Source organism: Pseudorca crassidens, chromosome 2 (genome assembly GCF_039906515.1).
Source record: "Pseudorca crassidens isolate mPseCra1 chromosome 2, mPseCra1.hap1, whole genome shotgun sequence".
Lineage (NCBI taxonomy): Eukaryota > Metazoa > Chordata > Mammalia > Artiodactyla > Delphinidae > Pseudorca > Pseudorca crassidens.
In genome coordinates, this window is record NC_090297.1 from 884649 (window position 1) to 911024 (window position 26376).

Sequence of the window (26376 nt, forward strand, 5' to 3'; positions counted from 1 at the left end):
ATTCAATGGTGAAAGACTGAAAGCTTTTACTTTAAGATGAGGAATGAGGGAAGGATGCCTGCTTTCCCCACTTCTATTCGACATAGTACTAGAAATTCTAGCCACAGCAATTAGTCAAGAAAAAAACGGTATCCAAGTTGGAAAGGAAGAAGTAAAATTATCTCTGTTTGCAGATTACATGATCTTATACGCAGAAAATCCTAAAGACTCCACAAGAAAGCTGTTAGATCTAATAAACAAATTCAGCAAAGTAGCAAGATACAAAGTCAACACACAAGAATCAGTTGCATTTCTGTACATGAACAGTGAACAATCTGAAAAGGAAATTACAAAAACAAATCCATTTACAATGACATAAAAAAAGAATAAAATTTTTAGGAGTTATCTTAGCCAAGGAGGTGAAAGGCTTGTACCATAAAACTACAAAACATTGTTGAAAGAAGACATAAATAAATGGAAACACATCCCACATTCATGGACTGTAAGACTTACTATTGTTAAGAAATCAATATTACCCAAAGCAATCTACAGATTCAATGCAATCCCTATCAAAATTCAAATGACATTTTTTAAGGCAACAGGAAAATCCATTCTAATATTCATATGGAATCACAAGGGACCCAGAATAGCCCAAACAATCTTGAAAAGGAAGAACAAAACTGGAGGAGTCATTCTTCCTCATTTCAAAACTTACTGCAAAGCTACAGTGATCAAAACAGTGTGGCACTAGCATAAAGACAGACATACAGACCAATGGAGTAGAACAGAGAGCCTAGAAATAAACCCTCACATATATGGTCAAATAACTTTTGACAAGGGTGCCAAGACCATTCAATGGGGGAAAAGACAGTCTTTTCAACAAATGGCCCTGGGAAAAGTGGATGTCCACATGCAGAAGAATTACCTAATTCCATACACAAAAATTAACTTAAAATGGATCAAGGGCCTAAATATAAGACCTAAAACAATAAAACCCTTAGAAGAAAACAAAGGGTAAAATCTTCACAACACTGAATTTGGCAATAATTTCTTAGATACGACACCAAAGGTGCAGGCAATGAAAGAAAAAATGGACAAACTGGACTTCATGAAAGTTGAAAAAATTTTTATATCAAAAGACATTTTCTATAGAGTAAAATGACAGCCCAGAGAATGGGAGAAAATATTTGCAACTCATATATCTGATAAGGGGTTAATACCCAGAACGCACAGAGAACTCCTAAAACTCAACAACAACAAAACAAATGACAACCAAATTCAAAATGAGTAAAGGACTTGAATAGACATTTTTCCGAGGAAGACATACCCATGGCCAACAAGCACATGAAAAGATGCTCAACATCACTGATCATCAGGGAAATGCAAATCAAAGCTACAATGAGACACCACCTCACACCAATCAGGATGGCTCCTGTCAAAAAACCCCAGAAAACAACAAGTGCTGGTGAAGACGTGGAGAAATTGGAACTCTTGTGCACTGTTTGTGGGAATGTAAGATGGTGCAGCTACGTAGAAAACAGTGTGGAGGTTCCTCAAATAGAACTACCATAGTTGCTGCTCCTGTCCCATTGTCACATGCCCCTCCCCCTCTTCTGAAGTGACTCCAGGGGACTTAAAGGGCCAGCACACTTTCTTTCCTCCCCTCCTTCATTTTTCTCTTTTTCCTCATTTGTGAGTCAGATATTAAAGTTTAGGACAGGGAAAACCAGGAAGTGACCAGGCACGCCTAGGGAAAGGCTCAGAAGAGACCTGGGAAGACAGTAAGGTTATATCTCAGGCTGACCCTCTGCACAGAGAGAGCTGACAGCAGTCAAAAGGCAAAGAAACAGAAACAATGACAAAACACAGCACACCCTGGAAAAGGGGAAAACCTGATTTCCAGAGTTACCACATTATTAGATTCAAATGTCCAGTGCTCCACAATCATACAAGGAAACAGAAAGTATGATTCATTCAAAGAAAAAATAAATCAACAGAAACTGTCCCTGAAAAGGACTTGATGGCAGGTCTACTTGAGCAGGACTTTGACACAACTGTCTTAAAGATGCTCAAAGAGGGAAAGGAGGTAAAGGAAGGTGTGAAGGGAGTCAAGAAAATGATGTGTGAGCAAAATGGAAATGCCAACGTTTCTAAAAAGAAACAACAACAAAAATCTGGAGCTGAAAAGTACCAGAACTGAAGTGAAAACTCAGTAGCAGGATTCAGAGGTGGATCTGATCAGGGAGAAGACAGAATCCGGGAACCTGGAGACGGGACAATGGGGTCATCGAGGCTGAGGAAGAGGAAGAAAAAAGGCTGAAGAAAAGTGAACAGAGCCTGAGGGGTCTGTGGGACACCATCAAGGGGCCACTATACGCATTGTGGGGTCCTAGGAGGAGGAGAGAAAAGGGCAGAGAGAGAATACTTCAAAAAATAATGGCCGAAAGGTTCCGGCATTCGATGAAAGGTATGATATAAACATCCAAGAAGTTCAACAAACCCCAAGTAGGATGAACTCAAAGAGACTCGTGTTGAGACACCTTCTAATCGGACTGTTAAAGGCCAGAGAAAGAGAGAAAATCTTGACAGCAGCAAGAGAGAAATGACCCGTCACACACAAGGAGCCTGAGGAACATCATGGGCAGGTTTCTCATCAGACTCTTTGGAGGCGAGGGCGCCGTGAGCCCATTTATTCAAAGTGCTCAAGGAAGAAAAATGTCAGTCGAGCATCCTACAACCTTTAAAAGTGAGGAAGAAATCAAGACAGTCCCGGATAGACAAAAGCTGCGGGAGTTCCTCACCACAGACTCGCCTGCAGGAAATGCCCCAGCGAGCCCCGCAGGTGAGAGGAAAGGGCCCCAGACAGTAACTCCAAGCTCTGCAGAGGGAAACACGTGGGCAATTATGGAAGCTGGTGTCACTGTCGCAATGGTTTGTAACTGCACTTTTAGTTCCTACATGGTTTAAAACACTAATACATTATTTTAAAAAGCAATTATTAGTCTAAAAGCTAGTGTTACTGTAGCTTTGGTTTGTAACTCCACATTCTGTTTTCTATATAACTTAAGAAACTAATGCATTTAAAAATTTTAGTTCATGTTACTGGACACGCAAGTTATACAAATGTAATTCTGTGACATCAGTGACTGCGCAGAGTAGGAGCAAAGTTGTAAAGCAGCAGGGTTTTCGTAAGCTGTCGAAGTCGGCTAATACAAACCCAAGTCAGACTGTTATAACTCTAGGATGTTCAATGTAATCTCACGGGAACCGCAAAGAAAATACGTGAAAGGAGATGAGAAAGGAATTTAAACACTTCACTGCATAAAATCAACTAAACATAAAGAAGACAGTCGCTCAGGAAATGAGGGACAAAAGAGCTATGCGGCCATGAAAACAAACAGCAAAAGGACAGAAGCAAAGCCCTCCACAGCAATCAGCCTGAAAAGGAAGGAAACTCTGACCCAGGCTACAACGTGGGTGGACCTTGAGGGCACTGTGCTCAGTGAAACAAGCCAGTCACAAAGGGGACAATACTTGTGATTCCACTTGTAGAAGGCACTTAGCGTCATCGTGTTTGTAGAGACAGAAAGCAGAATGGAGGTCGCCAGGGGCTGGAGGGAGCGCTTAGTGGGGACAGAGCCTCGGTTTGGCAAAACGAAGAGCTCTGGTGAGGGCTGCGCAACAGCGTGAAATGCTTAACACCCCTGCTGTGCACGCGGTATAAAAAAGAGACTTAAGAACCTAATAATCCCATGCAGTGTGTGAGCCTGACTGTACCCCAGCTTAAAAAATCACAGCTATAAAAGCTGGTTTGGGGACATCTCAGTACATTGGAATGTGCACTGGTGACAGGCGATAGCTAGGAGTGTGGTTAATTTTATTCTAGATGCTGACATTTTATAAGGGTGGGCGCTGAGTGCTGTGATATCGCTAAGTCACTTGGAAGTGGGCCAGCAAACACAGACAGGTGGACAGCTGAGGCAAGTGGGGCACATGCTGACAATGATTGGACTCTGGAAGTGGGTACATGGATATACATTGTACTCTTCTTTCTGCTCTTCATTACTTTGAAACTTTTCTTAATTAAAAGAAAAAATCCATTCTGCACAGCAAAGGAAATCACCAACAAAATGAAAAGGCAACCTATGGAATGGGAGAAATTATTTACAAATCACATACCTGATAAAGGGTTAATATCCAAAATATATGAAGAACTCACACAACTGAATAGCAAAAACAAACAAACAAAAAAACAAACAATCTGATTTACAAATGGGCAGAGGAACTGAATAGATATTTTTCCAAAGAAGACATCCAAATGGCCAGCAGGTACATGAAAGGTGGTCAGTATCACTAGTCATCAGAGAAGTGCAAAGCAAAACCACAGTGGGACATCACCTTATACTGCTGGAATAGCTATTATCAAAAAGAAAGAAATAACAAGTGTTGGAGAGGACGTGGAGAAAAGGGAACCCTCGTGCACTGTTGGTGGGAATGAAATTAGTGCAACCACTACGGAAAACAGTATGGGGGTTCCTCAAAAAATTAAAAGTAGAATTACCATATGATCCAGCAATTCCACTTCTGGGTATTTATCCAAAGGCATGAAATTGGTATCATCAGAAGAGTTGTGTGCATGCCCATGTTCACTGAAGCACCATTTACAAAAGTCAAGACATGGAAGCAACCTAAGCGGCCATCGATGGATGGATGGATAAAGAAGATGTGGTGCATATGAAATGGAACGTTATTCAGCCATTAAAAAGGAAACCTTGCTATTTGCGACAACCTGGATGATACTGAGCTAAGTGAAATAAGTCAGGCAGAAAAGACAGATACTGTATGATCGCACTTATATGTGGAATCTAAAAAACGTGGAACTCACAGATACAAAAACAGATGGTGGTTCCCAGAGGCAGTGGTGGAGGTGGGCAAAATGGGTGAAGGGGGTCCAAAGGCACAAACTTCAGTTATGAGGTCTGGGGATGTAAGATGCAGCATAGCGACTATAGCTCAAAAAAAGAAAGGAATCAAAGGGACCCCACAGAGCTTTCAGGAGGAGCAGGGTCTCCTCTGACCCAGGGTTCCTGCAATCTGGGCTCCACCCAGCACAGGACTCGCCTGGACGTTTCCAGCGTTGCCACGGGTGCCCACCTCCCAGGCTGGACGCCTCAGGCCCCGGCCGCCCACCCTCCCAACCCGGACGCTTGGTGAGAACTCACGGAGCATTTCTTCGCTGAACATTTCAGTGGCACGGAAAACCTGCCCGTCTGAGCCAGAAACGAGACGTTTCCTTCCAGATCTTTGTTTACCTAGAAAGTAAAACCACCCAACCACGCACATGCTCGCAGCCCTCCGCGGGGACATGCGCTGTCCGCACAGGCACAGCCACCACCCCCCGCCCGAGGGAGGGGTCCATCCGCGGGGACATGCGCTGTCCACACAGGCATGGCCACCACCCCCGCCCGAGGGAGGGGTCCACGGAGCGCGCCCCCTCGGACCCGCTAGCATGAGTGCTCACACCTGGCAGCCAGCGGCACAGAGGAGCCGCCTTGTCACCCTGCTGGCATTGAGGGACATTCCAATACGTTTTGGGCATAAAACAGCCTAACGGGGGCCCGCGTGACCCCTTCTGAGGTGTGTCCCTCCTCCGTCACAGCACTCTGTGGAGACTGGGGGGCAGCGGAGACCCCGATTCCACCCACCACCCTCTTGCGACAGGGTGAGAAAACCCCCTTTTCCACGGCTTGGCCTCAACACTCACCGTGGGCTTGAAGGTGACAAGCACTTCACAGGACATGCCGGCTGGCATGGGACCAGGGGGGTCAAAGCTGCAGGTGCAATGAAGGCAGGAGGTGAGCGCCCTGTGCTCGTGCAGAAGCCACTGTCCAAACAGCTGGCGCCCCAGAGGGGCTTTGGGGCCCCCCTCTCGCCTGTCCTGGGTGCTGAGCCCCTGCTGCCTCGCCAGGACTCAATTCACAGGAGATGCTCGAGGAACACCTGAGAGTCAGTTGTGTGAGTGAAGGGCTGAGGGAAGGAAGGAAGGAAGCGGGGAGGGGAGGGGGGGAGGGAGGGAGGAGGAAGGGGGGAGGGAAGGGGGAGGAGGGAGGGAGGGAGGGAGGGAGGGGGAGGGAAGGAGGGAGGGAAGGAGGGAGGGAAGGAGGGAGGGGGAGGGAGGGAGGAGGAAGGGGGAGGGGGGGAGGGAGGAAGGAGGCAAGTCCCCAGGGGCCAACTCCAGAGGGACAGATGCTCTGGGGTGAGCAGTGGTCACAGTCCCCCCAAGAACACGTGCGAGGCCTGAACCAAGGATCTAGGGTTTTAGGATCAAGGTCAGGTGTGTGAGACAGGTAGGGAGCTGGGACTGTGGGCCCTGCATTCAGCTGGAGCCCTCTGAGCTCCACTTTCAGTGAAAGACCCAGAAAAACAGCCCCACCTTCCTGGGGACTCTTGGAGGCACTTGGTCTGGATTTGGGTGAGAAAAAGAAGCCCCTCACAAAGTTTCTAACACAAAGTCCATTTTCACAAGGTTGGATGTTACCTACTGTACTTTGTACAGAAATAACACAAGCTAAAAATTTAATATAAAAATCTGTCCCTGGCTGGCAGCATCCCAGTGGCAGCAGGAAGAAGCAAATCCAAACCTCCTCGGATCGGGAGGGAAGCATTGTGATGTCAGACTAACAGAGGCCCGAGGGTGGAGCCTCAGCCGTGGGAAGATTCGAACCCAGATTTCAACGTCCGCGCAGAGAAAGACGCAGAGAATTACAGACGTGAGAAAAGAACAAGAAATACCAGCTGATCCGAAAAAGAACTTAGAATTTTCAGAAATGAGAAATACGGCAACTGAAGTTAGACACATAACAAGCAATTTCAACAGCCGATTAGATACGACCAAGGACAGAAGTACTCAACAGAGGGACGGACCCCGGGAAACACTGAGAAACCTGCTCAGGGAGATGACGGGCCGGGGGGGGATGTTAGACAGGCATCAGGAGGTGTGGGGGGCACAGAACAGACAGGGCTCGAATCGGAACACGGGGGCAGGTCTGTGAGGATGGGAGGTAGGCGACATCTGAAGGGACAGGGCGGAGAAATGCCCACAGCTGTTCAAAGAGCTGAATCCTCCCATCGGGAAGCACAGGGAGTTCTAAGCAGCCCTAGGAAAGGTCAGTCCACACCAGACACACTGCCGTAGACATGCAGGACCCCAAGGGGAGGGCAAGCTCACGGCAACCTGAGGAAAGAGCTCGATAACCTACAAAGACAGGGGATCGGACGGAACAGTAACAGCAGAAAACAGGAGACGGGGGAGTAAGAGCTTCCGAGCGTGGAGAGGAAATGCTCCAGGCTTGGGGAGGGGCGCCTCAGGGTGGCCTAGGTGACAGCGACCACCCGACTCTGGGCCTCTGCCGACTCCTCCAGAAACCCACAGCTCAACAGGAAGAACTAGCAACACAGGAAAGCCCCCGCCGTCAGCATGCCTGGAAGGCGGAGGACACGCAGGCGATAAACACGTGAGCCTCTGCAGACCCCGCGCCCGGCCACAGTCGGCACAGAACGGACAGCGCGTCCTTCGAGGGGGAGGCTGACCAGAGCTGTGGACTCAGGGAGCAGCCCCAGGAAGCCCCTGGGGGCAGAGGGCAGGGCCTTGGAGGCTGCAGCACTCACAGCAGGAGCCCCCGGCACCTCCAAACCGAGGACAGAAGCTGGAGAAATCAGGGCGGGGAGGAGAAAAAACTTAACGGCAAAGGCAAAATGCTCAAGGAGCAGAAGAGAAGAAGGTCCCGCAGAAGACACAGCAACGGTGGTTACAAGAAAAATGAGGGGAAAGCAAAACAGGAAAGAAGCAAGGATTACAGGGACAGAAAGAAAATCAGACACAAAAGAGGACCCAAGTCAGGTATCAGTGGGGTCTCAAAGGAAGAAACCTGAAACCCTGCAACAGAGGAAAAATTTAAATACATTGGACCCACCTCCTAGAGTAATGAAAATAACAGAAATAAACAAATGGGACCTAATGAAACTTCAAAGCTTTTGCACAGCAAAGGAAACCATAAACAAGACGACAAGACAACCCTCAGAATGGGAGAAAATATTTGCAAATGAAGCAACGGACAAAGGATTAATCTCCAAAATATTCAAACAGCTCGTGGAGCTCAATATCAAAAAATACAAACAACCCAAATAAAAAATGGGTGGAAGACCTAAAGAGACATTTCACCAAAGAAGACGTAACAGATGGCCAGGAGGTACATGAAAAGATTCTCAACATCACTAATTATTAGAGAAATGCAAATCAAAACTACAATGAGGTATCACCTCACACCAGTCAGAAGGGGCATCATCAGAAAATCTACAAACAACAAATGCTGGAGAGGGTGTGGAGAAAAGGGAGCCCTCTCGCACTGTTGGTGGGAATGTAAATTGATACAGCCACTATTGAGAACAGTATGGAAGTTTCTTAAAAAACTAAAAATAGAATTACCATATGACCTAGCAATCCCACTGCTGGGCATATATCCTGAGAAAACCATAATTCAAAAAGAGTCATGTACCGCAATGTTCATTGCAGCTCTATTTACAATAGCCAGGATACGGAACCAACCTAAATGTCCATAGACAGATGAATGGATAAAGAAGATGTGGTACATATATACAATGGAATATTACCCAGCCATAAAAAGGAACGAAATTGGGTCATTTGTAGAGATGTGGGTGGACCTAGAGTCTGTCATACAGAGTGAAGCAAGTCAGAAAGAGAAAAACAAATACCGTATGTTAATGCATATATACGGAATCTAGAAAAATGGTACAGGGGAACCTATTTACAGGCAGGAATAGAGACGCAGACGTAGAGAACGGACATGTGGACACAGTGGAGGGAAGGGGAGGGTGGGACGAATTGGGATATTAGGTTTGACATAAATACACTACCACATGTAAAACAGATAGCTAGTGGGAACCTGCTGTGTAGCACAGGGAGCTCAGCTCGGCGCTCTGTGACGACCTAGAGGGGTGGGATGGTGGGGGGTGCGAGGGAGGTACAAGAGGGAGGGGATGTATGTAGACATACAGCTGATTCACTTCATTGTGCGGTAGAAACTAACACAACCTTGTAAAGCAATTTTACTCCAATAAAAAAAAAGAATTATTGGATACAATTAAAAGAAAAGAAAAAAAATTTAAATACAGAGTTCAAGTACACAGTCCCGAAATAAAAGATGGCTTTCTTCTTCACCTTGAAAAGGCACAAGGCCCTCCAGGGAAATCTTACCCAGAGTGGTCAACCTCAAAACACAATGAAGGGGAAAACATCAAGCCATTTATCAGGGAACACTGGGCTGGTCTCAGGAAGGCGGAGGAGCCACTTTACAAAATGCCCACGGGGACCCAAGCTGAAGGTTTTGTGCCCAAAATGTGGGTCAAATAAAAAGGCTCTGATAGCAGTTGCAGGGACTGAAGCACCCGCCCCGCACGCCGCCCGCCCTCCACCCCCCCGCCACCCGCGCGCCGCCCGCCTCCCCCCCCACCCCCGCGCGCCGCCCGCCTCCCCCCCCACCCCCTAGTACTCGATGTGGATGAAGTCCCCGAGGCGCTCCTCCACGCCCACCAGCTTGCAGTAGTTAATCGTGTAGGTGGCGTTAATCAGCGTGATCTTTTTCTTGTACACTTTGCCGATATCAAAGTCCTAGGAAAAGCAGATAAAAAGTTACTGCTCCGAGTTTTCTGGCGGATGCTTCTCGGCACCTGACATTCCCGCCTGGGAGATGGGGACACCCTCCATGGTCTCGTAGGACCCCCGCCTCAGGCAGGAAGCGGCCTCCTGGGGACCAGCGGGTGGGGGTCCGCCAGCAAAGGGTCGGGTGGTGCCTGGGTCCTCCAGAGGGACCAGGAAGGTGTGACGTGCCAGCCCCCCAGGACAATCGCCCTCCTGGGGCCGGTGTCTGACCCCTCGTGTGAGACCGGGCCCTGTCCCCTCAGCCCCAGGCGAGGACCCTGGGCTCACCTTGAAGTGGACGAGCTTGGGCTTGCTGTGGAAGGGACACCCTCTGAACTCGCGCCTGGATGCCACCTGCTTGTGGGTCACCCCGCGGCACAGCTGCTGCGCAGTGCGTGCCAGGATGTCCTTGTCGGTCTTCGTTCCGCCCACGGACTTCTGGTCCACATCCTCCTTGGGCACCTGGGGTTTTGTGGGGACAGTGGTCAGCTCGGGAGCCCCCCCAGGGCTCCCTGAGGTCAGCTGGGGAGTAAAGGAAATGGACAGCCCGGAGCCGGGGGCCACCACGGCCGCATGGGGCCGGGGTGGGGTGGGCACCAGCAAGGCCGGGGAGGGGGTATGGCAGGGTCAGGGGAGAAACAAGGGGTCAAGCAGGGCCATCCAGGAGCCGGCGGATTTCCAGGAAATAATGGCAGAGGGGTATTTTCTAGATTTTAAAATCAGGCCAAGAGAAAGTTCTTGAAAAACTCTACCGGAAGCAACATTTTTTCAGTGGCACAAATAAAGGTGCCTCCCTGACCGGCTTAGTGACTTGAAGAAGGACCCTCTGGGGGCCTGGTTCCCGGTGCCCCTGCTGGCCCAGGGGCTGGCATCCTCCTGCCTCGCTCTCCTGGGTGGGAGCCGGCCTGCTGACCGGTGGTGCCCAGGGAGTGGCCGGGCCCGAGCAGAGCAGCGGCAGGCCTCCTCAGAACCAGCGGAACCAAAATGGCTTTGCCCTCAGAGCGATGGGAACCAACTTGTACACAGACCAAGGCCGGGCGATGTCCTCCAGGTGGCCGCGGGCCTCCGCTGACCAGTGCAGAGACAGGGCCAGAGCCTGTGTCCTGCTGCGTGCAGTGGACACTCGCTAGCTTCTCAGCTCCCAGAGCTGTGCCTGCCCTTTTAGAGCCAGCACGACCAGTGCTCCTCGGCTCCCAGAGCCTGTGTCCTGCTGCGTGCAGTGGACACTCGCTAGCTTCTCGGCTCCCAGAGCTGTGCCTGCCCTCTTAGAGCCAGGACGATCAGTGCTCCTCGGCTCCCAGAGCCTGTGTCCTGCTGCGTGCAGTGGACACTCGCTAGCTTCTCGGCTCCCAGAGCTGTGCCTGCCCTCTTAGAGCCAGGACGACCAGTGCTCTGGATAGCGCGTGTTCTGTGACAAGAGGCCGTCAAAGCAAGTGTGAGCTCATGCCTTTTTCTAGCGACACATTTCCCCAGTAGTAAGCTGGAGAGTTAGGACTCGGCCCCACCCCTCGAGCCCCCTGCCTCATCCCTCCACGTGTGGCCACCACCGGCCCTGTGGTTGTTTGGGAGGGAGGTGGCTGGGGGGGACCACAGAGCAGCCCCCGCGAGGGGGGCCGCCACGGTCGCCAGGACAGGGTGGAGACGTGGGAGACGGATGAAAAGATGTGGCCGCGTGTCCAAGGGGCTACCTGGTACGGCTTGCAGTCCTCCTTCCAGAGCCCGGGGATCTCCGGCTGAGCCAGCGTCCCTGCCTCCCGGCCAAGGCTCCCCCTGTCCGCCTGGACGGACTCGCTGGACACGGCCTTCACCAGCAGAGAGGCTTGGGGTAACGCAGACCTGCCCTCCTGGAGTTGGGGAGAGGAACGCGACAGCCTATTCTAGAAAACAGAGATTGTACTGACCGGGAGGAAGAAAGTGCAAACCCTCGGGACTCCAGGGCCTTGGCAGACGACCCAGCCCCGCTCTGCACTCAGAGACCAGAGCACACATGGGTTTGCAACTTCTGTTTACAGCATGAGTGTCTTTACACATCGTGAAAGCCTGGTCTCCAACGCGCAGAAGAGCCACAAAACTCTAACTTATGGACACCCCGGAACCCCCTTCACGGACCCTCAGCTGCTCTAGGGCCAGACGGGGCCTCCCTCCAGGGAACTCAGCCTGGCACAGGGACAAGAATGGAGGGCGATGTTGCTGGAGGCGTGAGAAAGGCCCCACGTGGAGAAGGGCAGGAGCACGGCTGGGGGCGAGAGGACAGAGAGGCACAGCTTTGGGGGGCACCCACGAAGCAGCCTGGGGGTTCCGGCTGGCAGCGCATTGCTGGAGCCAGTGACCTGGGCCTTCAGGCTGGGGGCACACAGAGCAGAAGCAGAAGGGCTGCCGGGCTCAGGATGGGGCCCCGACGTCCCTACCCCACACCCTCAGGGACAGGTAAGCAGGTCACCTGTGGGGTGACCGGCACAGGGCCGGCCCTCTATGTGAGGACTGAGTGCGGGAATGGAGGGAAGCGGCCCGGCTCCGGGGCGAACATGCGTGGGGGGTGGACGGGGGCACACGTCTCCCCTGGGCCGTGATGGGCCTTTGGTCACCAGCCTGGCTCTGGCATCTGGGGACGGGTAAGGTGGCCCAAGACAATCCTGTTCAGGGGACATGTGGCGATGGGGGTCTGCTTCCCCAGGCGGGCCAGGCGCCGGAGACCGGGGGGGAGCCGCGAGGGACATGGAACACGTGCACCAGGGCTGGGGCCGCCTGGCGACCGGAGGCTGTGCCTGCATCCGGCGAAGGGGCGGAGGGGCAGGAGCGCTCTCCGCGGTCCTGATCGGAGCTGGCCGGTGCGGTCCAGTGTAGCAGGGGCGTCCGCTCACCGGGGGGCAGCAGGGCGGGTCCGCCGGGCCCTTCCCGTCATGGAAAGCGGCCACGTAGCTCCAGGTCTGGTCCCTCAGGATCGGCCGGCCCGCGGGTCTGGCGGGCGAGGGCCGCTGCTTCCTCCTGGCCTCCTCGGCCTCCTCCTTCAAGATCCGACTCACAATCTCGTGCTTCCTGAGCTTCTGCTCCTCCTCGAAGGCGCTGTGGGGAAAACGCTAGCTGCACCCAGACCCCGAGAGGCTCGGCCCGCAGGAGCCGACGGAGGGAGCCCAGAAGGGCGGCCGGGCCAGAGACCTGGGACGCGAACCTCCGGCCCAGCGCCATCCCCGCCACAAGCCTCGACCCCGTGAGCTGTTGCGTCCCCCACTCCGGGTTCCCAGGCGCCACTGGGCGCCCTGAGGCTCAGACCAGGGCAGTCTCAGGGCTGGAGGCCGGTCACTCAGTCAGTCATTCCCGCTGCTCCTTGCTGGTGCCTCCCACCTGCCAGGACTAAGGGCTCCGAGGCAGGAGGAGCTGCCCCCGGGACCCCTGCAGGCAGGCGATGACCCAACGCCGGGGCTGGCACTCAGGGCACCGCGACTCCCCAGTGACAGGACCGGGTGGCCACACCTGGGCAGGTGCTGACAGTGACCACGATGGGCGGGGCTGCTTGTGGGGGAAGGGACAGGCCCTCCAGGATGAAGAGGAAGTGACAGAACCTTGTGTGCAAGGCTGGGCTGAGGCAGGAGAGTTGGCCACCTCACCCTTGCATCTTGGGAAGCCCCCGGGCGGACCCCTGTGTCTCAGGTCGGGTGCAGCCTGGGGAGCTGAGAATGGGGGACTTGCAGGCCGAGGGGTTCTTAGGGGATGACGGGGTGCAGCGTGGACTGAGGCAGCACTGAGCCCCGGTTTGGGGGAGCCCAGAAAGTGAGCCCCGGCTGCCCGCAGCCTTTGGGAGGGAGGAGGCCATGGGCAGGGGATGCCCGGGGCAGCAGGGGCAGTGGGGGCTGTGCCTGAGGCCCAGGAGACATCCTGCCTGCTGGGGGCTGGAGAGCAGGATGCGGGGGGTGGGGGGTGGGAGGGGGAGGCCCAGGGAGAGAGGCAGCCTCGCCGCAGGTTGTGACAGACACACCCGCCCACCACTCTGGGATGCCGCCCCACCAGGCCCTCACCGGTTCTGGGCCTCCAGCTCCTGGCGCCGGCGTTGATGGCAAAAGTGCTTGAAAGCGTCCCCACCTTGGGCCAGAATCACCTCCTTCTCGGCCTGGGCCCTCTGTTCCGCCAGCTCTGCCTTGGCCTGGCCCCATGCTTGAAATTTCCGGAGCGTCTCCTTGGGAATAGAGAACATGGACGTGCCGGCATCCCAGGTGTGCGCGTGCGCAGTGGGGCTTTCTGTGGGCTGGGTGCCCTCAAGTCGTACCCGAGGCGCCGGAGGCCAACGTTAGTGGAAATCACCGCTGCTCCCGCCTGCACGCGCCTCCTGAAGCTGCCCCCCCAAATCCTCAGGGGCTTCCCGAGGCCAGAGCCCCGCTGTCTCCACTGGACTGGCGGCTCACTGCGCATCCCTCCCCGCTTCCCTGGTCTAACTGCCCCCCAGGCCCCGGGGGGTATCACTTCCCCTGGGAAGGCCCGGGGCTCCAGCACTCCCCTCGCCGAGCCCGGGTCCCCCTGGAGCGCGGGAGCCTGTCCAAGGGCAGGTGAGCGCATCCTGAGGGTGTCGGGAGGTGGGGCCAGTCCTACCCGGTTGGCGGAGATGCTGTTCTTCAGGGCCAGCACGGCGTCCATGCGCCTGCGCGCGTGCTCGCGGCTCTCCAGCTCCTCTCTCTGCTCCTGCTTGCGGATCCTGGCGGGGAGGACCTGCTCATGGTGCAGTGGCCACCGGGGGGAGGAGCCCCAAGGAAGCAGCCAAGCGCCATGATGTTAAAGGCAAGTGGGAAAGAGCTGGGCTGCGCGTGGACCATGAGGAAACGTGAAAGCCGTTTCTCTAGACTGGAGTCCTCGTCTGAAACTAACGGCCGTCAGCTCAAAGCTGGAAACACACACTTATTCTTTCTGGGTGATGAGGTGACGGCTCAATGATAAAATCGGAGGATTTCAAAACGAAGGCAATTGATCCACTTTCTCAGGCTTCCCTGTGTGGGCGGGGGTGGGGTGAGGGGAGGGACAGGAGGAGAGGCGCGGAGAGAAGAGAGCCGCAGTACCTCCCCAGGGAGGCCTTCAGGAACTTCACGGCCTTCCGATGGTTCTTCTGGGCGTCTTCCACCAGCTTCTGGTGCCTGAGCCCGTGCTCCTTCTGCAGGTACACGGACCTCCTGCAGGGACACGGGGCAGCGGGAACAGGGACACGTCCTGTGCAGGCTTGGCCGCAGAGGGCCCGGGACCAGGGCCAAGTGCATGAGGCGGGAGGGCCCTGCGCTGTGCCTGGTAGGGGGCGGGGCCGTGGGGACCCTGTGGGTGTCCACAGGCTCGGATCCCACGGAAGCAGCAGGAAGATCTGGCAACGGGCTGGACAAGGTGGGGGGTGGGAGAGCCGGAGGACCTGTGAGGACCCCGTGCCGGGGCGAGGGCGGGGGGCCCCTGGGGGGGGCTGCGTCCCCCGGCCTGCAGCACACCTACTCCCCTGGCCCCACCCTCAGAAGCAGCTGCCCGCGGGGCACGGGCAGTGTCGGGGCCTCAGGAGGACGGGCCACAAGGAGTGGCCAGGGCCGGGAAGAGGGCAGGGCGTCCAGGAGGGAGGCAGCCATCAGGTCAGGGAGCGAGCGTGGCCCAAGTCACTCTGCCCAGGCTGGGGCTGGGTGGGCAGGGGCGCAGGCGTGGGGCGGGGGGGGGGGGGCGCGCAGGCCTGGGCCTGTGGGGAGGTTGCAGGTGTGGGGCGGGGGGGGGGGGGCGCAGGCCTGGGCCGGGGGGGGGGGTCGCAGGCGTGGGCCGGGGGCGGTCGCAGGCGTGGGCAGGGGGGCCGCAGGTGTGGGCTGGGGGGGGTGTTGCAGGCGTGGGGCGGGGGGAGGGCGCAGGCATGGGCCGGGGGGGTCACAGGCGTGGGGAGGGGGGCTGCAGGCGTGGGCAGGGGGGCCGCAGGCGTGGGCCGGGGGGGTGTTGCAGGCGTGGGGCGGGGGGGGGGGCGCAGGCGTGGGCCGGGGGGGCACAGGCGTGGGCCTGGTGAGGGGCACAGGCGTGGGCCTGGCGGGGGGCACAGGCGTGGGCCTGGGGGGGTGCGCCCCAGGCCTGGACCTACCGCACCCGCAGCAGCCGGTTCCGCTCTGCCTTCCCCGAGGCTCCCCTCTCCTGGAGGCATTTCCTGGCAGCCGGGGCCTCCGCTTGGGCCGACTCGCGGGCGTCCTCCAGCTGCCTCTCCTGGATCTCCATGTGCCACACGGCGCTCCTTGCAAACAGGAGGCGCTTCTGTTTACGCTGGCAAAGGGGTTGGAGAGCCGGGCCACGCCCCCCGCGCAGCGTCCACTCCAGGGCTCCGCCACCGAGTCTGACCAACACCCAGGCCCCTTGTCTCCTGCAACACCGCCCTGCTCTGTCCCTGAAGCCCTGCTCTCTGGGCCCAGGGACGCAGCGACCGTGCCACGTGGCACCGCCGCGAGCTTCTTGCTTTGCTTATGTGCCTCTCATTCCCGTGAAAGCAGGCAGGGACTCCAAGTGTTTTCCTCACTGCTGACCCTACGTGCTTACGTCGGGGTCTGACACTCAGCAGGTGCTCAGTGACCGTGAGTGACGCCGTCTAGGCCACGAGCCCCAAGTTCACACGTGCCCCTGAAGGAAGCCCTTGGGGACAGCAGACACCTGCTGCGTGGGCTGCCTGCCCTCAGCCCACACTTGGGGGAACTCATCAATGTCCCTGCGGCCTGGGGTGCCCTTGAGCCTGGGCACACAGACCGGCAGCAACAGAGGAGGGCCCTGAAGTCACGTCCCCCCAAGAATAGGTTCAAGGGGTCACTACGTGGTCCAAGGGGATGCTGACCAGGAAGGGAAACCAGGTGGGCTTCCAACGGGAGCCCTGCTCAGTGGTGAAGCAGACAGCAGTGGACTCTACGGCCATGAAGCGAGACACCGGCCATGCACGAGGACATGAATGCCTCTCATGGCTGCTGTGTGGCATGGAGGAGACGGGCACGGGGAGTAAACACTGCAGGGTCTCACACACTTAACACTAAGGGGCAGAGGACACCCGCGGTCACCTGGGGTCAGCACTGCTGACGGACAGGATGCACAAGGGACGTTTGACGTACATTTTCCTGCATATAAATTAGACCTAAATAAAGCTGATTAAAAAGAAAGGAAATGGGCAGCAGCCACGCCCACATGAGGAGGGGCAGGCAGGTGGGCTATGGGGGGTCAGGGCCAGCCACAGCGGGGCAGGGTCAGCAGACTGGTACTTGGTGGGAGGAGAAGTGAGCAAAAACACTGAAGGTAATGACAGACAGGTTCCATCTGTCAGAGAAGAAGTGTCCCATCAGACAGGGGAGATGAGGGTGCACCTCTGGTTCTGTTGGAGCTGGAATCACGGGTGTCAACTCCTGGTTCTAACGCAGACACACAGAGACATGCACATGCTTCCCAGTGGGGCCACCTGGTGCCCAGCCCTAGGTCCCTAAACACCACTCTTCCCTGTGAGAAACCAAGGCTCTGGCTTGGTCCGGACAACCGGCTAGGTCTAGGACTAGGGCGGACAGGAAACAAGTGGGCTACGAACATGTCGTTACCCCAGAAAGCACTCGAAGAACGACAGGGAGCCTGCTTGAAAGAGGTGCTAACTGGCCCAATTGGGGGTGACTGGAGCATCAAAATAAATAATGATGATGGGACTTCCCTGGTGGCACAGTGGTTAAGAATCCGCCTGCCAATGCAGGGGACACGGGTTCGAGCCCTGGTCTGGGAATGTCCCACATGCCGCGGAGCAACTAAGCCCGTGCGCCACAACTACTGAGCCTGAGCTCTAGAGCCCACGAGCCACGACTACTGAGCCCACGCACCTAGAGCCCGTGCTCCGCAACAAGAGAAGCCACCACAATGGGAAGCCCACGCACCACAACAAAGGGTAGCTCCCGCTCGCAGCAACTAGAGAAAGCCCGTGCACAGCAACGGAGACCCAATGCAGCCAAAAATAAATAAATTAATTAATTAAAAGAAAAAGATAGAGCAGGTTATAACCCACTGCATAGAACAGAAGTCGAAGAGTCTACACTGACACATAAAGAAACATGGGGAAGAGAACGCTGTTCCTTACAGCGGAACGCTAACTCGTACATCTAGAAGGAATTACGGAATTAGAAAATCGCCCTTTGGCAACCATCATCATAACTGATTCAAGCGAGAAGCATCAATAAATGCAAACACCGAGCGTGAAAGGGATGAGGATGGGGTTTTCCAGTCTCACAGTATGTACCACCAATTCCATGTTAGTTTCCAAAGGAAAAGCGTGACTCTGCATTGAAGAAACCCTGCGTGGGACTTCCCTGGTGGTCCAATGGGTAAGACGCTGCACTCCCAATGCAGGGGGCCCGGGTTCGATCCCTGGTCAGGGAACTAGACCCCACATGCATGCTGCAACTAAAGATCTCACATGCTGCAACTTAGACCTGGTGCAGCCTAAATAAATAAATAAAATAAATATTAAAAAAAAGTGTAAACTTTAGGGACTTCCCTGGTGGTCCAGTGGTTAAGACTCCGTGCTCCCAATGCAGGGGGCCTGTGTTCGATCCCTGGTCGGGGAACTAGATCCCGCATGCTGCAACTAAGACCCAGCACAGCCAAATAAATAAATAAATATTTTTTTTAAATGTGTAAACTTTAAAACCAAAAAAGAAACCCTGCACACCCCATCTCGATCAAGTGACCAAAGTTCCCCCACTGGAAATGGGACCGGTGGCCATCGTACGCCTTGTTGGCGGGGGGGGGGGGGGCGGGGGGCAGCACCAGGGGGATTCTAGACCACCGCCCCGAGGAAACATCACACAAAGGCAACTTGGGGGACAGTTCCTGGCTCGGATGCTTCAAAACCATCAAGGTCACGAGCGTCACGGGAAGACTGAGGGTCTTTCCTACTGGAGGTGGGGTGACGCCATGCAACCGTCCAAGTGTGAAGTGTCACCGGGATGGTGGGGAGAGCAAGGGAACACCAGGGGTTCTTGGTGCTATTTCTGCAACTCTTCTGTGAATTTGAAATTGTTTCAAAATTTAGAAGTTTTTTAAAAAACTAAATGGACCATACAGTGATCCGACACAGGCAGGGCCCGGGGGCTCCGCGGCGCTGGTGGGGACCAGCCCGGTGCCGGCTGGTGCAGGGGGAAGCTGCCGTGTACAGGATTTGACACAGCACAGCCGTCTCCTCGCCGGGTGGGGGGAGTGCTCTCAGAAAAGGTGTGAAGCTCTTTTAAAAATCATGCTGGTCGTTCTTTGGAGGCTCAAAGAGCAGGAAAAAAGGAAAAAGAAGCTGATTTCACAGTTCCTGAGAACTCAGACAAACATGGAGGATGCGCAAAACACTTAAACGATGGAAAGTCTCAGCTACCTTTCAATCTTTAGGCAGCTTGAAAGTCAAACACAAAATGTCATTCTTCATCTTCAAACCCGTCCCTGCTCGACGGCCTGGACTTACACGCTGTCCTGCAGCACGGCCGTCATCTTCGCCTGCAGGTCCCCCTCGTTCCCCAGCTCTGAGCACGGGCGCTGGGACGCTGCCTCGAGGCGACCCACGGCTGCCCAGCAGAGGGCGAGTGGGTCGGGGCCTCAGGGGCTGCGGGCCTTCAGGCTCAGCGATGCCTTCGCCTGACCTTTCCTCTAAACTGGCCGACTCGAGGGCAGGGCTGCGGCCAAAGGAAGGCTTCTCCTGGGCCCACTCCGTTGATCTGAGCCCGCTCCTGCCCCCTCCCGCCCCCTCTCCACTGGCCTCTCATCCTTCCAAGGATGGGGAGCCAGCCCCCTGGTTGCCAGCCCCTCAGGAAGGACCCGCACACTCACCTAACGACTAGAGGCATCTCGGGGGCCAAAAAGCCACTGAGAGGCCCTCCTGGCCGAGCCCACTCTGAGACCTCCTACTTCACCTCCCTCTGCCCTCCCGGTCACCCAAGCCCAGTCACACTCTGAGGTGTAGCCACTTCGCGGGGGCGCTCAGATGAACAGGGTGGGTGGGCGGGCGCAGGACAGAGAGGTGCACCGCCCCGCAAGACACCCCTCTACGGTCAGGAGAGGGCGGGGGCATCTCTTGGAGGGCGGCCTGGAGGGACACTGACCAGAGGGCTCTGGTCCGCGGGCACGTGACCTGGCGTCCTCGCCTGCTGCCCCGGGCCCTGCACTCGCCGCCCACCCCAGCCATTGTGCCGCTGTCCCTACCACTCACCTCCCAGCCTGCAGGTCCCCTCCTCAGGGAGGCCTCCCCTGGCCACCTGCCTCAAAGTGACCGCCCCTCCTGACTCGTGGCCACCTGACTCCTGATGTCCACTTGGGTTGCCCGATTCCCACACGGCCGGGAAGTGGGTCCGCCCCCACTCCCGTGCCCACCGGCCCCAGGGCCCCACCTCCGACCTACCTGTTGCCGGCGGCTCTCTCCGCGGCCAGGCCAGCTGCCACGCTCTCCTGCTGCTTGGCGAGGAGCCCCATCCTCCAGCGGCAAGCACGCAGCTCCTCCCTGAAAGTTGGAACCAGCGTCGGTAAGCGGCTCCCTGCACCCCAGGCGCTCCGGCCGGGGCGGGGCCGGCAGCTGGCACAGGCTCTCCTGCGGGCATCTCGAGCATTTAGGAGTAAAGTTTCATGATGTCATCAATTTGCCTTCAAGTTTCAACTTTTCTGTGTTTGAAATTTTTCTTCGCAGACATTGGAGAACACACTGCAGCGTCGCCGTCAATCGGACAGGAGTGGAGGGCGGCAAACGCCGCACAGATGGGCCCCGGCCAGAGCCCGGCCCGCCCCGCTCACCTCGTGTTCTGAATGAAAAGGTCTTTCTCTTCATGCAGCTGGTCTAGGTGGCTCAAATCCCTCCGCAGGAGTGAGGCCTGCATTCTGTCCTGGACGGCTGGTCTCTGCTTCCTCTTGTCTGCATTCTGCTCTTTGCCTGGACTTAACATGGAAAGGACGCCCGCTGCCATCCCGTGGGGAGTGCGTCCTGCCCCTCCCCCTCCCCCTGCCCCGGGTTAATTACCAGGAGCTTCCTGGGTCCGCCTCGTTCTCAGCCTCCCCAGGGACAGGGCCCAGCACAAACTCCGGATCCTCCGGTTCATCTGTTTCTAGAAATAGAGTGAGAGTTAAAACAACAGAACGCAGATGGAGACCTTCAAGCCTGAAGCTCCAGGGTAAATCCTGACACACGCAAACTGGGCAATGATGGGATGGAGCAGTGGTTCTTAAAGTGTGGCCCAGGGAACGCTTCCAAGGGGTCTGCAAAGTCAAAACTATTTTCATAATAATAGCAAAACACTATTGTCTTTCCCACCCTTGTTTCATATGCGTAGAGTGGAGTTTTCTAACGGCCACGTGACAAGATCTCAGAGTAGACTAGTCAAAGGCAGACGTGAAATGCAGCTGCTGCTCTGAAACCAGGCTCTTCAGGTTACATACAGCAGGTTCCTTATTGCCATTTGAAGCAATAACAAAAGACTGGGAAGCTACCGTCGGCCACTGAACTTCAAGGTCTCAGCCACGTGGACCTTTCTTCTGATTAAACAGAATAATACAAGCTACCTTTTTGAGAAAAAATATGAGTTTAAAAGATGTGGTCTCTCTGAAAAAAGGAAATTAAAGGGCAACTATTAAGCACATCGTTTGTCTTCCGTGTGTTGAAACGTGTCTTATTTGTGAAAAGACCTTTCTTAATTACCATCCTCCACAAGGGGGGCGTCGTCCAAAAGCTTCTTAGGGAACAGGCTGGCATCTTCTTCCATCTTGGGAGGCAGAAATTAGCTACAAAAATTTTTACAAAACATAGATGACACATTAAAAAAAACCTAAAAAACCGGATTTCATAAGCGTTAACAATTTCTCTTGTAAAAAGACATTAGGGCTTCCCTGGTGGTGCAGTGGTTGAGAATCTGCCTGCTAATGCAGGGGACACGGGTTTGAGCCCTGGTCTGGGAGGATCCCACATGCCGTGGAGCAACTAGGTCCGTGAGCCACAACTACTGAGCCTGCGCGTCTGGAGCCTGTGCTCCACAACAAGAGAGGCCGCGATAGTGAGAGGCCCGCGCACTGCGATGAAGAGTGGCCTCCGCTTGCCACAACTAGAGAAAGCCCTCGCACAGAAACGAAGACCCAACACAGCAAAACTAAGTAAATAAATTACTAAAACTCCTACCCCCAACATCTTAGAAAAAACAAAAAAAACACAAAACAAACAAACAAAACAGCAAAGCATATTTTTTTAAAAAAGACATTAAGAAAATGAAGAGAGGCCACAGAATCTGAAAAAATATTTGCAGCACATACATGTAACAGAGGTCTGGTACTCAGATTATACATAAGGAACTCCTAAATAACAGCAATAGCAAGTCCAAACCCCAACTGAAAAGGGACAAAAATTTTAGAACAGACACGACAAAAGAAGATGCACGATGACCATAGGCTCATGGAACTTTGTAAACATCATTAGTCACTAGGGAATCAAATCAAAACCATAACCAGACACTACTACACGCCTGTTAGAACGCGCCAAATCAAAATACCCAATACGAAACCATAACACTAGATGCTATCAACATACACTCACCAGAGGACCCAGAAATCCTACCCAAGAGAAACAGAAGTATGTCCACAAAAACACTTGTACAGGAACGCTCACAGCAACCTTATTCACAACAGCCGCAAACTGGAAACAATCCAAATGTCCATCGTGATGAGAACGGATTCTGAGAAGCAGATTCTGGTACGTTCAAACAAAGGAATAACAGTGATGAAGAGAACGCAGTCTGATGCACAGAGCACCACGGATGAATCTCAGACACACCGTGCTAAGTGCAGGAAGCCAGACACAGAAGAGCACGTGTGAAGCCCCAGAACACGCAGGACTAAAGGGCGATGATAGAAATGAGACGCAGCTTCTGGGTTAGAGGCAGGGGATGGGGACGGCGGGGGCTACGAGGGACTGGGGGGAGGACGGAAACGGTCTGCATCTTGTTTTGGGTGGTGGCTACACAGGTGTGCACAAGTGTCAAACTCACACTAGTGAACATTTAATTTGCGTGCTCGTTACAGCGTGTATACGTTATCTCCATAAAACGCAGGCACAGAGTCCAGAGACAACTCCTAAGGGGTTTCACAATATTCATTACAGTTTGATAGTCATTTCGGGAACATTGGGAGATGCCTGTGTAGAGCTCGGTACAGATGTTGATATTAGACGTTGATATTAAATGTTGATATTATGGACGAGGTGCTGAAACTGTAGACCAGTTTGTTTTCATTGCTGAATTTACCAACTGCTCCAGAATAAGTCACTGAAAAATATTTTCAAAGCCTAATAATGTTTCCCTGATAAGTCATTAATAAATCAATGCCAGTCATTTATTTTTTAAATGCTACAAAAAACCCCTCTGTGCATTAAAGCCCTGAGAGGCAGAATTTCGAGGCATCTTGTAAAATACCAACAATATTCCTCCCAACTGAAGACAGCTCTTAGTCTACCAGCCTGCGGATGGTGGATGCGGGGCTTTCAGAAGATGCTTGCAAAGTGGTCCAGCCTGTGCTGCCCTGGGCTTGTGAGTTCCATGCGCTCATCACATCGCGTATAAAACACAGTGTAACCAACGCCCCCCGAGGGTGACACTCTGCTAAGAGGAGGGACGTCTCACACAGCTCCACCTGCAGTGACAACATCAAACCACACACGCTCTGAATGTCCAGCTAAAGACGGTGGTTCCAGACAGCGGGTCCCTGACCCCCTTCAAATCCTCACTAGAACAACCGTGGCAGGATTCAGTGTTTTCAGGACATGAGTCTACAAGGATGAGGCAGACGTGAGAGGAACAGTGGGAACACAACAGGAGCCAGCGTGCGGAAGGGCACGCGGTGAGGGGCCCCAAGGCCCCGTGGGCATCGCACAACCTGGGGCTCAGGAGCCGGGCGCCTCTGACGTGCGGGTGCAGTGGGATCAAACACAGAGATGTGCCAAAATGTGCTTACGAAGCGCGTGGACCTTCTGTTTGAGAACTGGCTGGCCAGCGTGCAAGTAAGCAACATGCTGGGAAAACTGTATTTTAATTGTCCTAAGGGTCTTGAAGAATTGACATGATGAAATTATCAGGTCAAAACCTAAGTGAAGACAAGAATACAAATAGATGAAGTGACCAAGCTAAAGAAAAGTGTCTTATCAACCACCAAAATCAACAAAAATCTAACTTTTTACTATTTTTTAATTTTTTTTAATTTATTTATTTTTGGCTGCACTGGGTCTTCGTTGCTGCCCGCGGGCTTTCTCTAGTTGCGGAGTGCAGGGGCTACTCTTCATTGAGGTGCGCAGGCTTCTCATTGCAGTGGATTCTCTTGTTGTGGAGCACGGCCTCTAGGCACGTGGACTTCAGTAGCTGTGGCGCATGGGTTAGTTTCTCTGCGGCATGTGGGATCTTCCCAGACTAGGGCTCAAACCCGTGTCCCCTGCATTGGCAGGTGGATTCTTTTTTTTTTTTTTTTGGTACGCGGGCCTCTCACTGTTGTGGCCTCTCCCACTGTGGAGCACAGGCTCCGGATGCGCAGGCTCAGCGGCCATGGCTCACGGGCCCAGCCGCTCCGTGGCACGTGGGATCCTCCCAGACCGGGGCACGAACCCGCGTCCCCTGCATCGGCAGGCGGACTCTCAACCACTGCGCCATCAGGGAAGCCCACTTTTTACTATTTAAAAGAGAATTCTAAAGCAATAACATACAAAAGCACTGCATTTTCAAAGTCAGACAAAGATGCCCTATATAGAAACTGTAACAGGAAGCTGGTGGCGTTGTCTAGAAACAGACAAAAATACTTCAGGCAAAAAGCAGTAACAGCAGTAAGAGGGTCAGGTCATCACCAGAGGCTCAGCTCACCAGGAAGATACAACAGTGGTAAATCCACGTGTATTCAAACGCATAGCCACTAAATAAACAAAGCAAAGACTGGCAGAACAAGGAGAAAGAGTCAAAAGTACAAACTCTAGTGGGAGGTTTTAACACGCCTCTCTCAGGAACTGACAACAAAACCAGATAAAATAAGTCATTAATGACACACATTTAAACAACATCATTAACAAACTGAACCCCACAGACATACATGGAACAGAAACAACTATGGAAATTTAAGTGCTCCCTTAAACCATCACACAGAATATTTACAAAAACTATCTACCGGCCCCAAAGCAGGACTCAACACATTTCAAAGAACTAAAATCATACGAAGCTTATTCTCTGAGCAAATTAATCAGCCCAAATCAATAACAGATAGAGAAAAGCAAAGCAGATGGGGAGCAGGAAGACCCCTGAGCTCACCTTCTCCCGCGGACACAGAGAGAATCACCCTGTCACAGAGCAGCTAGTGACGAGAAAGAGCAGGAGCTTAGAAGAAAAGACCGTCTACACCTGAAGCTGTACAGGAGGACTCACAACAGGCGGGGCAATCAAGACCCAAAGCCCCGGGTGGGTGAGCTGAGCACGGGAGGATAATCACAACCGCAGAGGGGTGCCCCAGGAAGTCAGGTTCCCCAGCCTGGGGGCCCTGCACCAGGAAGTCAAGCCCGAAGAACATCTGGCTCTGAAGGTGAGCGGGGCTTCCTTCCAGGGGAGCCAGAGCGCCGTGCGAAACAGAGACGCCGCTCTTAAAGGACACAAAATCTCACGTGCTCAGGGCCCAGGACAAAAGCAGGAAATGGAGAGGAGCCTGGGTCAGACCCACCTGCTGATCCTGGCAGGGCCGCTCATCCTGGGGACACAGACACTGGTGGCAGCTCTAACACAAGGACACTGGTGCTGCCAGTGCCATTTCAGAACCCTCCCTCTGGCTTATTAGTGCCGGGACCTGCCCTGCATGCCAGCCTGCAGGCACCAGTATGGGGACGCCTCAGGCCAAGCAGTGAGCTGGGCAGGGGCATAGCCCCACCTGCCAGTAGGCTGGCTACCTTAAGACTCCCTGAGCCCACAGCCACCCCAGGACCTCGCGCTGTCCACCCGAGGGCCCAGGACCCAGTCCCACTCACCACTGCCCAGTACCAGCCCCGGGACCAGCGTCACCCACTAGCAGGCAGCACCAGCCCCAGGACGCCCTGGCCCCTGGCCCTGCCCACCAGTGGGCTGATACTCCTACTCCAGGACTCTCAGGCCACTTACATCAATGGGCACGTCGTCCAGACAGAAAATCAATCAGGAAACACTGGCCTTAAGTGATACATTAGACCCAATGAACTTAATTGATCTATCTGGAACATTCCTTCCCCAAACAGCAAATACACATTCTTTTCAAGTATACGCAAAACATTCTCCAGGACAGATCACATGCTAGGCCACAAAACAAGTCTCAATAAATTTAGGAAAATTGAAATCATATCAGGCATCTTTTATGATCACAGTGCTATGAGACTAAAAATCAACTACAAGAAAAAGACTGCAAGAAACACAAACATGTGGAGGCTGAACAACATGCTGGTCTGCAGCCAATGGGTCACTGAAGAAATCAAAGAAGAAATTAGAAGAATTCCTGGACACAAATGAAAATGAAAAGCGGATAATCCAAAATCTGTGGGAGGCAGCAAAATCAGTTATAAGCAGGAAGTTTATAGCAATACAAGCTTCCCTCGGGAAACAAGAAAAATCTCAAATAAACAACCTAACCGTACACCTAAAGCCTAACCTTAAGTAGAGACAGCAGAACAAACGACACTCAAAGTT

General features: G+C 53.9%; 1 protein-coding gene and 1 non-coding gene across 5 annotated transcripts in view; one reads left to right on the top strand and one right to left on the bottom strand.

The window, feature by feature from the left end:
- Positions 1 to 26376, bottom strand: part of CFAP74 (cilia and flagella associated protein 74) — a 77713-nt gene that overhangs the window by 35618 nt on the left and 15719 nt on the right. For all 4 annotated transcript variants that reach the window (XM_067717735.1, XM_067717736.1, XM_067717734.1 and 1 more), the window contains exons 2-15: positions 21357 to 21439; positions 20682 to 20766; positions 20459 to 20599; positions 20073 to 20171; positions 15771 to 15917; positions 14740 to 14850; positions 14279 to 14381; positions 13711 to 13868; positions 12559 to 12760; positions 11386 to 11541; positions 9986 to 10159; positions 9549 to 9667; positions 5744 to 5810; positions 5202 to 5291 (exon numbers count right to left, since the gene is read on the bottom strand). In XM_067717735.1, coding sequence (XP_067573836.1) covers positions 5202 to 5291; positions 5744 to 5810; positions 9549 to 9667; positions 9986 to 10159; positions 11386 to 11541; positions 12559 to 12760; positions 13711 to 13868; positions 14279 to 14381; positions 14740 to 14850; positions 15771 to 15917; positions 20073 to 20171; positions 20459 to 20599; positions 20682 to 20766; positions 21357 to 21420 — 1716 coding nt within the window. In that variant the 5' untranslated portion in view covers positions 21421 to 21439. The remainder of the gene's footprint in view (positions 1 to 5201; positions 5292 to 5743; positions 5811 to 9548; positions 9668 to 9985; positions 10160 to 11385; positions 11542 to 12558; positions 12761 to 13710; positions 13869 to 14278; positions 14382 to 14739; positions 14851 to 15770; positions 15918 to 20072; positions 20172 to 20458; positions 20600 to 20681; positions 20767 to 21356; positions 21440 to 26376) is intronic.
- TRNAG-CCC (transfer RNA glycine (anticodon CCC)) lies at positions 17998 to 18070 on the top strand. Its single transcript has one exon. It is a non-coding gene; the product is annotated as a tRNA-Gly (tRNA).